Source organism: Vulpes lagopus, chromosome 2 (genome assembly GCF_018345385.1).
Source record: "Vulpes lagopus strain Blue_001 chromosome 2, ASM1834538v1, whole genome shotgun sequence".
NCBI classification, from domain to species: Eukaryota; Metazoa; Chordata; class Mammalia; order Carnivora; family Canidae; genus Vulpes; species Vulpes lagopus.
Genome location: NC_054825.1, coordinates 85,097,112 through 85,111,847, shown reverse-complemented (window position 1 = coordinate 85,111,847; position 14,736 = coordinate 85,097,112). Strand labels below are relative to the sequence as shown.

The 14,736-nt window shown below is 37.0% G+C and overlaps 1 protein-coding gene across 7 annotated transcripts in view; it reads left to right on the top strand.

The window, feature by feature from the left end:
- The window catches only part of AHI1 (Abelson helper integration site 1), a 203,085-nt gene that overhangs the window by 180,078 nt on the left and 8,271 nt on the right, over positions 1 to 14,736 (top strand). For 4 of the 7 annotated variants that reach the window (XM_041743282.1, XM_041743281.1, XM_041743280.1 and 1 more), the window contains exon 26: positions 12,307 to 12,409. The exons of 2 other annotated variants lie outside the window; for them this stretch is intronic. In XM_041743282.1, the coding sequence (XP_041599216.1) occupies positions 12,307 to 12,409 (103 nt within the window). Of the gene's footprint in view, positions 1 to 12,306; positions 12,410 to 14,736 lie in introns of those variants that run through there. One more of the 7 variants, XR_005985976.1, reaches the window with a different exon arrangement.

Genomic DNA, 14,736 nt, shown 5'->3' with positions numbered 1-14,736 from the left:
CCCAGGCTGCCCTATTTTTTTTTTTTTTTAAGATTTGATTTATTCATTTATTTGAGAGAGAAAGGGCTCTTGCATATGCTCACGTAGGTGGGTGGGGAAGCAGAGGAAGAGGGGAAGAGAATCCCAAGCAGACTGCCTGCTGAGTGTGAAGTCTGACTCGGGGCCCAACTCATAACCCTGAGATCATGATCAGTTCAAAACTTCTGATGCATTGACAATCTAACTTACAGAAATTATCAAATAAACTCATGCATTATCTCACAAGATAATGTTTCATTCTACAGATGAAAGACAAACATGATTTTTAAATGGTGTTTTAAAGAGTCACAGAATCATGACCTAACAAGATTCCTTAGAAATTCTATATCCCGTCTGTTTTCTAGTCAAGAAAACTAAGGGGAAAGGCCTTGCATAAATTTCACAGGACATGTCTGTGTCAGTGCACAGACCAAGACCAAAGGTTCCCAGACTACTGGGGTATTTACTTTTTAAATTATATTTAGTATGGTCAGGCTTCTTGTTAAAATAACATCTTGTTGGAAGCTTAAAAATTTTTCTTTCTGAGAGAAAATCCATTGATGATGATGTAACTATCTATAGCCTCATATCACTTTGGGGCATGCCCACATTATCACATCTGATTCCCACCATTTCCCTGCAGACCAGTATCCTGATCCCTGTCTTACCTATGGCGAAACAAGATCTTCAGGGCTGAGACTTGTTTCAAGTCACTGTGGGTACTAAGTGGCAGACCCAGTTCCAGAACACAGTTCCTCTGTTCCCTAATCTACTTTTCTTTCCAGGCTTTCCTGTTGTGCCATTCATAGGATACAAACATACATCGAAGGTCTTTCCAGTTTTTGTTCTTATTACATCTGCTAGGAGAGTTCTCAGTTCATTCTCTAAAAAAGTGAATTTTTTTAGAATAGTTGATAATGCAGTCATTGCCCCTAAGGAGTATATGTACTCAATGACTTTATGCTAATGACTATATATATAAAGTACTCTGGACCAGTGAGGACAAACTGTTTCAACAACCAAAAAATAACCATCTTTAATATGTTATGACACCACTGCTCTTGGTGTTTTTGAACATTAGTTTTCTAAAAAAAATTCCAGGCTTTTACCTAAAATGCAAAATGAGAGACTGTAGTCACTCTGACTGCATTGGATACCTATTTTCAAATGATACAAGATCATTCCACACCATACTCTACTTATTAAGGTTTTAAAAAAAAAAAAACTCACAAAACTTCTAAAGGCTGTTAAAGTAGCTCAACTTTTCTTTTTGAGCATAGAGTACTTACAGAGCTTCTCAAAATAAATTTTTCATGAGAAGTTCAGATATGTCTAAATGCTCAAGTTCATCTGCAGCCTTTGGGCTTTCCCTATAGTAGTAATTTCTTAGAAGTAAGGATGAATTAAGATACATTTCTCATGACCTGAAAACTGTAGGCGAGTCCAAGGTGGAAATATTACAGCCCAGTATGTACAAAAAAGTCATTTCTTTATTTCTTTAATTTACCCAAATGAGTCCATAGTACCCAAGTAAATGGACACAGACCAGTTTTTTTGTTTCTTTGCAATCTTGCCATTCAGTTTGCAACATCTACTTACTTAGTTGGTTGACCAGAATATATAAATAAGCTATATAGGACCACCTCTTACCACTTCCACTTGAATTTGTCTTGTTTATTCTTTATTTTTTTAGAAATGTCAATCACTTCTGTGCAAGTAAGTTTTACACACTTTAGTATTACACTTCCTTTTTAAGATCATCATGAAGAAACTCCAATAGGTTAATTTAACAAAGGCATATTCTTAAAGGTCTCAAACTTTCACCTTTTGTACCTCATACCCCAAGATGTTATTATCTACTGCCTAGGTTAGAGTTTGTAATGAAATTTCTGTAAATATGTTACAGTTCTTAATAAGTAGTATTGGTATTTCTTTGTCATTAATGTATTTTTAACTTGAGTTTGTTCAGGTTTTTTTTAAAACATAATATGTTTTATTTCATTAACAGCTTGATCAAAGAAAACTTAATTCAGATGGTCAGTCATATTAAAGTCCTTTATTTAGGAACACTCAAATGTGAACTGAATGAATGAATAAAATCTCTTGTTAATATAGTGAAGCCATAAGAGTTAATTCTAAGTATCCTGTCAGTCTTCCACTATGTATTGATTCTATCTTTATAGTAATTCTATTCCAGACACACTCAGTTTCTCTTTCTGTCCATAAGAAAGTAGTTTCTTTTCTCCCTAAAACACCCTGTTGTTTGCAACCTCTTTATTTTTCTTTTAAGTTCTTACTCTATTCATTTTTCAGCCTTTTTCCTTCTTTCTTTTTCTTTTCTCCCCTTTGTGAGATCAGACCCATCCACTGTCAGGTGTGTGACGTCACAATGTTCTTTATATATGTTAAATATGTTCTTCATCAGATACGTGATTTGCAGATATTTCCCTTTTGTTCTGTTTTTTTCTTTTCATTCTCTTAACAGTGGCTTTCAAAGAGCAAGCTTTATTTTGATGAATTCCAACTTACCAGTTTTTTTTCTTATGAATCATGCTTTAGTTATAGTATCTAAGCAACCTGGCCTAAAGTCACAGGAGTTTTCTCCTATGTCTTCTTGTAAAAGTTTTATAATTTCAGGTTTTATGTTTGAGTCTGTGATCGGTTTTGTGTTAATTTTTTTATATGGTGTGAGGTTTGGATCAGAGGATTTATTTTGTTTTGTTTTACATTTGTGTATCTGGTTGTTCCAGTACCATTTGTTGAAAAAACAATCCTGCCTCAGATGAATGGCCCTTGTGCACTTTTGTTGTCAAATCAGTTGTCAGTATATGTGTGGATTTGTTTCCAGACACTCTGTTCTGACCCATTGCTCTCCTTTTCTGTCTTTACATCAATAACACACCATCTTGATTACTACAGCCTTATAGTATGTCTTGGAATTAGGTATTATTGGTCCTCCAACTTTGTCATTTTTTAATGTTGGTTTAGCTATCCAAGGTCCTTTCTAAGTCTGCATGAATTTTAGAATAAGCTTCATAACAGCCTTCTAGAGCTCCAATTGGCATTGCCTTGAATCCACAGATCAGTCGGCAGGGGGGGGAACTGACATGTTAACAGTGTTCAGTAATCTGATTCATTTAACGTGATATATTTCTTCATTTATTGAGGTCTCCTTCAATTTCTTGCAGCACTGGTTTGTTTTTTGTTTTTGTTTTTGTTTTGTTTTTCTTTTTTTTTTTTTTCAGTTTTTAGGGTATAAGTTCTACACGTTTGGCTCATTTATTCCTGAGTATTACATATGTAAATGATACTGTTTTCCAGTATTAGTTTATAATTGTTTGTTGCTCATTTATAGAAATACCATTGACTGTTGGATGTTGAACTTGTATTACGCCATCTTAATGTCTTTTTAATTTTAGTAGCTTTTTAGTATATTTTACTAGATTCTCTACATAGACATTCAAGCAAATAGAAAACAAGTTTAATTTCTTCCTTTCCAAATTGAATGCCTTTTATTTTTATTTTTATTCTTATATTTTTGCCTTATAGCATAGGCTAAATCTCCAGTACAGTGTTACAGTATCAAATAGAAATGATGAGAATACATAGTGTTACCTTCTTCATGATCTTATGGGTAATGAGTGGGAAAACATTTAGTCTCTCACCATCAAGTATGATATTATTGTAGATCTTTTTTATAAATCTCTTTTATCAGGTGGTTAATTTCATTTCCCAGTTTGCTGAGAATTTGTATCAGGAATGAATGTTGGATTTTTGTCAGATGCTCTTTCTGTATCTATTAAGATAATCACATGATTTTTCTTTATTAATTTGTTAGTATGGTAAATTACACTGGTTTTCAAATTTAAACTAACCTTTCATTCTTAGGAGAAACCCTACGTAATCATGGTATGTTACCATTTTTATAAATTGGTGAACATGATTTTCTAAAATTTAATTTAGAACTTTTTGCATTTTGTTCATGAGGCATAGGGTCTGTTTTCTTGTAATGTCTTAGTCTGGTTTGGTATCTGAGGAATTCACCTTCGTGGAATGAGTTAGGAAGAATTCCCACCTCTTCCATTTTCTGGAAGTCTGTGTAGCCTTGGTATTTTTTCTTTTGTAATTTTTATTTCTTCACTGATACACTAGATTTGGTGACATGATTTTTTTTTAGTTCTTTGAGCATACTTACAATGGTAGATTCCAAGTCGTTGTCTACAAAGTCCAATGTGTGGATTTCTTAAGGCACAGTTTCTGTTGATGACTCTTTTCCCCTTTGTATGGGCCATACCTCTGGTTTCTTTGTGTGTCTTGTAATCTTTTGTTGAAAACTGGACATTTTAAATACTGTATGACAACTCTGGAAATCAAATTCTTCCTTTCCCTGGGATTTGTTGCTGCTACTTATTGTAGTTGTTTTTGTTTGTTAAATAACTTCTCTGAATAAATTCTGTAACACTATAACTTATGGCCACTGAAGTCTCTGCTTGGTTAGATTAGTGATCAGCTAATTGGACAAAGATTTCCCCAAACACCTGGAAACCGGTAAGTCTCCCAGTCTTCCTAAGGGGTTCTCTTGGGGTATTGTGTGCAACTTCAATATTTAGCCAAGCAGTCGTGCACACTGTCCATGTTTAGCCAAACAATTGACAACTCTGTCTTAGCTTTCCTTCCTGTTAGCACAGAGCATTAAGATCAGCCAGAAATGAAGGTGTAAGGCATCCTTAGGCCTCTGTTGTGCATGCACACAACCCTACTACACATGTGAGACCTTCTAGACTCAGGACTATATCCAAGCTTTTTAAAACCCTATAGACATCTCCCCAACTTTTTCTTTTCAGCTTTTTAGCCTGTTGTTTGTTCTCCATCACTGAGGCAGCCTTGAAGTTAACTGTAATTGTTTTCAACAAGTGCCTCCCAGAGAAAAGGCAACCCCTGAGATAGGTCAAATACAGATAGCCTTACAAGTAAGTGTTATCTTACAAAGAACCACCAGACAGATCAAGAAGACAATTCTTTGAAAATGAGGCTTTGAAAGAGCTCCATCCCTGTTCTGTGCCTTCCAGTAGCTGCCAGGCTACCTGCTTTCACCGTAAATGCTGGCTATTCTGTTTCAAGGTCCTCACAGAGCCAACAGTGGGGGATGGGACTGGTTAAAATGCCACAAAGCTTGAAAGATCTTACCAAGATTCAACCATTTTTCTTGAATAAACATTCTGCAGTTGCCACAAGCTTTTGGTTATTTCCAGAATTCTGAAAAATATTGATTCTAACCATTTTTGCCAGTTTTCTCCAGAAGTCCTTAGCTCTACCACTTTCACAGACATTTTATTTCTTCTTTGAATATTGGGTAAACTCACCAATAAAGCTGTCTGGTCCTGGAATTTTCTTTTTTGGGAGATTTTTAACGACAAACTCAATTTATTTAATAGAAATAGAGTTATTAAGGAAGGTTATCTTTTTTTTTTTTTTTTTTTTTAGTATAGACTTTGATAGTTTGTTTCTTTCAAGGATGTATTTCACTCGTGGTTGAATTGATTGACATAAAGTTGTTCATAATATTCCCTCATTATCTTTTCAGTATTAATAGAATCTGTGATAGTGTTGCCTTTCTCTAATCCCTGGTGTTGATAATTTCTTTCTTTTTTTCCAATCAGCCTGGCTTATGGTCTTTCGATATTATTGATCTTTTCAGAGAATCAGCTTTTTGTTTCATTGATTTCTGTTTATGTTTTTGTTTTTAATTTTATTTATTTATTTGAGAAAGAGCAGGAGTAGGGGGCCGAAGGAGAGGGAGAAGCAGACTCTCCACTGAGCAGGGAGCCTAATGAGGGACTCAATCCCAGAACCACGAGACCACAACCCAAGCCAAAAGCAGACATTTAACCAACTGAGCCAACTCAGGTGCCCTGATTTCTGTTTATTATTTATCTATTTTCTATTTCATTGATTTCCACTCTCGTCTTTATTTCTGCTTATTTTGGATTTAATTTGTCCTTTTCCTAGTTTTTTAAGGTGGAAACTGTGGTCATTGATTTCACACCTTTCTTCTCTCCTATGTAGTACCATAAATTTCCCACTAAGCACTCTTGAATGGCATTCCACAAAGTTTGATATGTTGAGGTTTCATTTTCATTTCTTTCAAAACACTTAATTTTCCTTCAGATTTCTTCTCTGACCTGTGGGTTACTTAGAAGTGGGTTATTTCATTTCCAATATTTATGAAGTTTCCCAGAGATCTTTTGTTACTGATTTCTCACTCCATTGTGGTCAGAGAACATACTCTATGTGAGCCAAATCTTTTTAAATTTAGAGAATTGTCTTATGGTTCTTAATATGGTCTCTCTTGTAAAACTATTTAGTACCCTTGAAAAGAATGTGTATAATGCATTTTTCTTCATGAAGTGTTCTTTTATAAATTAATTGAATCACATGGGCTAATAGTGTTGTTTATGTCTTCTGCCTTACTGATTTTCTGTTTACCTGTTCTATTATTGAGAGGTGAATATTGAAGTCCTCAGCTAATATTGTGGGCTTGTTTTTTTTTTTTTTCATTCTTGTAGCTGTTAGTTTTTGTGTCATGTATTTTGAAGCTCTGTATTAGGTGTCCATATGTTTAGGATTGTTATGTCCTCTTAAAGGATTGACACTCTCATTATTAAATGACTCTTTCTGATCATATTCGTTGTTCTGAAATCTACTTCATTTAATATTAACAAAGTCTCTCTAGCTTTCTTTTAATAGTATTATAATGGTGTATGTGTTTTCCTACTTTAAATATAAAGATGCAAAGAGGTTGAGAATTAAAGCATGTTTCTTACAGGCAGCATATAACTAAGTTGTGCTCTTTTTATCCAATATGACCATTTCTGCCTTTTAATTAGAATAATTAAACAAACATCTATATTTAATACAGTTATTTAATATGGAAGAGTTTTAGTCTATTATACTGCTTTTTGTTTTCTAGTTGTCTCATCAGTTCTTTTTTCATCTTTTTCTGCTTTCTTTTAGATTATGTTTTATCTATTTTTCTTGTTAGCTTAGTATCTGTAATGCTGTGTTTTACTATTTTAGGGATTTTTTTTTAGGGTTTAAAATACAAATCTTTATCACAGTGTATCTTCAGAATCTTTAAGATGGTACATTTCCACTTCTCCCCACCTGACCTTCATGCTTCTATAGTCATACATTCATTTAAGTTATAAACACCTCAGAAAAAAATAAAAATAAAAAATAAACACCTCAGGATGTTATTATTTTTTTTATTTTTTTTTTAATTTTTATTTATTTATGATAGTCACAGAGAGATAGAGAGAGAGGCAGAGACACAGGCAGAGGGAGAAGCAAGCTCCATGCACCGGGAGCCCGACGTGGGATTCGATCCCGGGTCTCCAGGATCGCGCCCTGGGCCAAAGGCAGGTGCCAAACCGCTGCACCACCCAGGGATCCCGGATGTTATTATTTTTGTTTAAACTGTCATCTTTTGAAGAGAATGAATTAAAAAATATTAATATTTGCCCATTTTGTTTCCATCTTTGGTATTTTGTAATTCCTTTCTGTAAATCCATATCTTCACCTGCTATCATTTTCCTTACACCTGGAAGACTCCCTTCAACATTTCTTGTAGTTTTGGCTAGCTAAATATAAATGCCTTCACTGAAAAGATGTCTGAAAAGAACTAGATCACTTTTGTTTCTGAAAGCTATTTTCACTTGGCATAAAATTCTGTGTTGAAAGATTTGCACTTTTTTTCTGGTACTTTAAAAATGTTGCTTCATTGCCTTCTCACCTGCAGTTTTTTCCAACAAGAAATAGACTATTATGCTTATCTTGTTCTTCTGTACATAGCATCATAATTTTCTTTATGTTTCTTGCGCTAGGGGCTGGTTGGATCTGTAGGTTTATATTTTCCTCAAATATGGGACATTTGGGCCTTTTTTCTTCAGTTTTGTTTTGTTTTGTTTCTGCATCCGTCTGTTTGGGGATTCCAGTTACACATCTGTTAGGCCACATAAAGGTGTCCCATGGCTCACTGATACTTTTTTTTTTAATTCTTTTTTTCAGAGCATCTTTTCTCTTGCTCTGTGTTCCATTTAATTTCTATTAATAGTTTCTAATGATATGTCTTCAAGTTATCTGATTCTGATCTTTTTTCTGCAGTGTCTGTTCTGACTTTAATCCCTTCCAGTGTATTTCTCACCTCAGGCATTTTATTTTTCATCGTGGCCCTTCTCGATGTCTTCCATGTGTCTACTTAACCTTTTGAGCAGGTGGAATATAGTCTTAATAATGTTTTTTTCTAACATTGTTTTAATAATTTTAACATCTATGTTCATTTCAATTTGTTTTATCCTCATCGTGGGTTGTACTTCTTTGCCACTCCCCCCCTAGTAAATTTTTATTGGATGCTGTACATTGAAATTTTTACCTTTGGGTTGCTAGATATTTCTGTATTTCTATAGGTATCCTTGAGCTCTATTCTAGAATATAATTAAGCTACCTCAGAACAGTTTGATCCTTTGAGGTCTTGCTTTTAAGACTTGTTAGGTGGGACCAGAGCCATAATTATTCCTCACTACAGACACAATCCCTCTGGGTACTCTATGCAGTGTGTTCTGAGTTGTGAGGTTTTCCAGCCTGGCTGGTAGGAACAAGCACTGTTCTGGCTTCAGGAAATTTCCTTAGATGCATCTGTTCATCAGTACTTGCTGAATACTTGAAGGGAACCCTTTGCAGAACTTCACATTCTCTCGCTGTGAAGCTTTCTCCTTCCTGGCACTCTGAACTGTAGCCACTTTCATGTCCTCAGACCCTCAGCTGTCAGGGAGTCCACCAGGACCCATGCAGGCTTCATCTCCCTGTGTTATGGGCTGGAAACTCTCAAGGTAGTAAGATGGATGACCATCAGGTTCATCTCATTTATTCTCCATCTCTTGGGTATCAGTGTCCTTTGTTGCCAGTGATTCATTGGCTTGAAAACTGTTGTTTCATATATTTTGTTCAGTGTTTGGGAGGGGCTTTTGGTGGTGGTGGTTTTAGGCAAGTGGTATATCTAGTCTCCGTTACTCCATCTTGGCTACAACCAAAAGTCTAGATGTATATGTTTTCAAGGTAATTTTCTGTTAGATTCTAATCTATATAGAATGGGACACTGGTGGAGAGGATCTCCACAAAGGTGGAGAGGATCACAGTTTGATTTTCCCACAGTGCTCAGTGAAAGCCAAATATATAACAGTGGGATGCCTGGGTGGCTCAGTGGTTGAGCGTCTGCCTTCAGCTCAGGGCGTGATCCCAGGGTCCTGGGATCGAGTCCTGCATTGGGCTCCCTGCAAAGAGCCTACTTCTCTCTCTGTCTATGTCTTTTCTTCTCTCTGTGTGTCTTTCATAAATAAATAAATAAAATCTTAAAAAAATAAAAATTTAAATAAAAAATATATATAAGACAGCATTTAAGTCTTAAAGACCATATTGAGACAGGGTGAACAAAAAGAGAAGGGCCTAGGTGAACTAAAGTGAAAGTACCTGGGGTACCCTGAGGCTGGCACATGCTCTGTGGCTGGAGCAGAGATCAAGAACTAGGGCCCACCAGCAAGATGCAGTCCTAGTATCCTTGGTTGGGTTCAGTGTGTGTGTGTGTGTGTGTGTGTGTGTGTGTGTGTGCAATTTTCAGTCGCCCAAATACAAAAAGATTTCACATAAATGTGGACTTCCAACTTCTCTTGAAGATAATCTGAAGTTTTGGACCACAGTTTCACAGTGTCCCATGGCATCCAAGAGTGGAGCTGAGGCAGTGGATTGCCTCCCCTGCAATGGTCATCCACTCTCTGGTTTGCCAGTTTACTGTATTACCCCTCACATGCTTCTCTCACTCACCGTGTTACTCCCCTGGTCCCCAGAGAGACCTGAGTTTGTACTTTAATGCCAAGGACAGGTTCCCTGGAGTGAGATTAAAATTATCAGTGCTTACTTTTTTAGAACTCAGCCTTTCCTTTCTCTCATCATTTGCCTCCTTTTGAAATATATACTCCATTCATTCTTTCATCTTTTAATTTCTGACCTTGTCCTTCTTAGCCATCTGATCTCATTTTACTTACCTTTTATATCTCCACATCATCTTCTCTGGCTGCCATAACAGTACCACAGACTGGGTTGCTTAAGCAAAGACATTTGTTTTTTCACAGTTGTGGAGGCTGAAAGTTCAAACTCAGGGTTCCAGCAGGATTGATTGTTGGTGAAGCCTCTCTTACTAGCTTGCAGATGACCACCTTCTTTCTGTGTCCTCACATGGCCTCTCCCCATGGAGAGAAAGAGCTCCATGATATCTCTTCCTCGTATAATAAGGACTACCAGTTCCAGAGATTAGAACCTCACCCTTGTGGCCTCATTTAACTTGAATTAATCTCCTTAAAGGCCCTGCTTCCACTTTGGGGATTAGGGTGGCTTCAACCTGTGCATTTTGAGAAAACACAATTGAGTTCATAACAATCTCTATTCAATCCTACATATAACTTGATTTTGAAATTCTTGCATCTGTGTCAAACTCTTCCACCATTCCCAGATATTCTAGAAAGGAAACACTATATTCCACTCTAAATTTCCCTTTTTTGGGATCCCTGGGTGGCGCAGTGGTTTGGCGCCTGCCTTTGGCCCAGGGCGCGATCCTGGAGACTCGGGATCGAATCCCACGTCAGGCTCCCAGTGCGTGGAGCCTGCTTCTCCCTCTGCCTATGTCTCTGCCTCTCTCTCTCTCTCTCTCTCACTGTGTGCCTATCATAAATAAATAAAATAAAATTTTAAAAAAAATTTCCCTTTTTTTTATCATTTTTGTATTTTCTTTCTCCTAACATCATTTACACTACTCTGCACTCATTCACAAATATTTGTTTTATATTTTCCTCCTACTGTTGAACTGTTTAAAAAACTGCATTCCACATCCCACAGGTCAGATTTTTTTTTTTTTTTTTTTTTTTTTGTATAATTGACTTGCAATGTCTCATTAGTTTCAGGTACACAGCATAGTGATTCAATAAGTCTATGCTTGCCACTAGTGTAGCTACTGTCTTTTGCCATACAACACTATTACAACCTCAGTAACTATTTCTCTCTGTACCTTTTATTCCTATGACTATTCATTCCATAACTGGAAGCCTCTATCTCCCACTTTCCTTCCTCAATTTTGCTCAACCCCCCACTCCCCTCTGCTCTGGAAACCATCAGTTCTCTGTATTTATAGGTCTGATTCTCCTTTTTGTTTTCATTTGTTTTTTATATTCCTCCTGTAAGTGATATCATGTGGTATTTGTCCTTCTCTATCTGACTTATTTCACTTAGCATAGTACCTTGTAGCTTTATCCATGTTGTCACAAATGGAAAGATCGTGTTCTTTTTTATGACTAATATTTCATTGTGTGTGTATGTATATATATATATGTGTGTATATATACACATATATACATACATATATACACATATGTATATATATATACACATACATACTACATCTTCTTTATTCATCTAACAGTGGACACTTGGGTTCCTTGCATATCTTGGTTATTGTAAAAATAATGCTGCAGTAAACATAGAGGTATATATCTCTTTGAATTTGTGTTTTTGTTTTCTTTGGGTAGATACCTAGTAGTGGATCATGTCGCAGCTTTCTATGTAGAAATTTCCTTCACCTGGGGTACCTGGGTGGCTCAGTGGTAGAACATTTACCTTTGGTTCAGGTCATGGTCCCAAGGTCCCGGGATCAAGTCCCACATTGGGCTCCCTGCGAGGAGCCTGCTTCTCCCTCTGCCTATGTCTCTGCCTCCCTGTGTGTGTGTCTCTCATAAATAAATAAATAAAATCTTTAAATATAAATAGATAAATTTCATTTACCTTCTTTTTTGTCCCTAAGGAATCTCCTGTTATTTCTATGCACACGCATTTTTCCGTCTACTTTGATAAAACTTTCTTTATGTATAATTATTATTATTTTGATAAAAACTTTGTTTTTTACCTGATACTTTTCTGAGAGAAGTAAAATTTATTTTATTCTGTCCTTTCATCATAGTAAAGAAGGAACCCAACCAGTTGAAGGTTCATGTCTCTGCATTGTTTTAAGCTACTCCCTGCCGCTCACCCCCTAGTCTAATCACTCATATAGTGCATCAAATGTTCTTTCATACCCTCCTGTCGATCTCCCCTTGTATTCCTGTTGTCCTTATCCTAAATCAGAGCCTCATGTGAGCTGTTACAGCAGTTTTCTCATGGGCTCTTGTTTCTCCTCTTTCCCTCCTGTAGTTCTGAAGTGAGCAAAGAGCAGAGCCATGAGGACCAAGGACACATAATGGATATGCACACAAAGAAAAATGAGCAAGCCAGCCAAAAAGTCACCCTAATAGAGGTAAGAGGAAAACCAAGAGAAAGTTGTATCATAACATCATGAAAGAAAGATTTAGGGAAGGCATGGTCAAGCGTGACAAATCCCAAATAAGTCATGGAGGTGAAAAGTACGTCATAGAGGATATAGTCAGTAATATTGTGACACCATTTTTGGTGACAGGTGATAACTCCACTTACCATCATTGAGTAAAGTATAGCCCTGTCGAAGCGCTGTGTTGTACAGTTGAAATTAATATAACATTATATGCTAATATTACTGCAATTATAAATCAATCAATCAATCTAACCAGACAAACAGTGACAAATGCCAAAAGGAGAAGTACAGACTGCGAAGTACCCTTTTGAGATTTGCAGCCAAGAGACCATTTGTGACCTACAAGAGGAGTGTTCTGATGAGAGTCCTGGAAGCATGAATCAAATTGTCTCCATTGCAGAAGAAAAGATGTGATCAGAATAGATGGCTTCTCCAAGAAGCTGTACTTCAAAGGAAAGGAAAAGCTGAGCAGTAAGCAGTGGAGAGCACAGGATTTAGGGACCTTTATAGAGAGTAATGATGAGAGTAGGTACAAACTAGGAGGAAAGAGCCCTGTGAGAGGAGCCACTCAAGTTACAGAACAAGGGGAATGATCCCTGGGGATTGGAGGAAATACACACATTAGAATGTGGAACAAGGAAGGGTCACTTTTCTACTGAGATAGGCCAGTGAGGCATATTTGTTTAAATGACAATGGTTTCTGGTAGAAGAAGGAGTATAAGAAGGCCTCTGTTTTCTCTGTCAGGCACAAGTGAAGTTTGCTAGAAGTGAAGTGTTCCAGCTGTATCATGGCCACTCTTACAGAACTGTCATCTTCGGAGAACTAGATTCAGAATTTTCTTTTTTTTTTTTTTTTTAAGATTTTATTTACTTATTCATGAAAGAGAGAGAGAGGCAGAGACACAGGCAGAGGGAGAAGCAGGCTCCATTCAGGGAGCCCGACGTGGGACTCGATCCCAGGTCTCCAGGATCATGCCCTGAGCTGAAGGCAGGCGTTAAACTGCTGAGCTACCCAGGGATCCCCCTAGATTCAGAATTTTCTTAAGTATTTGTAGATTTTAATTATAAAAAAAAATGCTCATTATGCTGAAAGCTTATAGATATATAATCATGGGTTAAGGAATGACTTCTTATCCTTGGTAACAAATTCAGAAAACATTTTGAAACAAATTTTAATAATAAAAACTATGAAATGGGAAATGTCAAAGAGAAAAAACACACCATAAGCAAAATCTAAAAACAAGTAATAACCCAGGATGAGGAAGAATGTCACAAAATATGTGTCAGATAAAGAAGTAATACCCCTAACATACATAAAAAAAAAAGAAAAAACTTAAAAATCAGCAAAGAAGGAAAATTGACAAAGGGCATTCAAGAGGCCATTCTTAAATATATGTAAATGGCAATGAACATATATTTCATTGTCCATTGTCCAGTGATCCACCTTCCAGTGATTAGATAATAGAAATTAAAACAATAAATGATAAAGAATGTTCCCCCTTGACAAAATGGCAACAAGTTTCAAACTTATAAAACCTATGGGGTTTATAAGTTCCTCCTACACTGCTGGTAATTATATAAGATTGATCCATTCTTTGTGGGAGATAGCTTGGTGATGCTATTTTTTAAGTTTTGAAATTGTTCGTCTCTTGATCTGACAGTTTTACCTCTAGAAATCTGTAGGAAAATAGTCAAGTATGCATGCACCAACTCAGTTAAAAGGCTGTTCCTTCAAGCAATGTTTTAAAAATAGGAAGATACCAGATGCCTGGGTGGCTCAGCAGTTAAGTGTCTGCCTTTGGCTCAGGGCATCATCCCGGAGTCCCTCATCAGGCTCTTTGCAAGGAGCCTGCCTTGTCCTCTGCTATGTCTCTGCCTCTCTCTCTCTGTGTCTCTCTGTCTCTGTCTCTCTCCCTCTGTCTGTCTGTCTCTCTCTCTCTCATGAATAAATAGTCTTTAAAAAAAATAGGAAGAGGGATCCCTGGGTGGCGCAGCGGTTTGGCGCCTGCCTTTGGCCCAGGGCGCGGTCCTGGAGACCCGGGATCGAATCCCACGTCGGGCTCCCGGTGCGTGGAGCCTGCTTCTCCCTCTGCCTATGTCTCTGCCTCTCTCTCTCTCTCTCTCTCTGTGACTATCATAAATAAATAAAAATTTTTTAAAAAAAATAGGAAGATAGGGGGCGCCTGGGTGGCTCAGCCAGTGAGTGTCTGCCTTTTGACTTTAGCTCAGGTCATGATCTCAAGGTCATGAGATCAAGCCCCAAGTCAGGCTCTGCACTCAACAGGGGGTCTGCT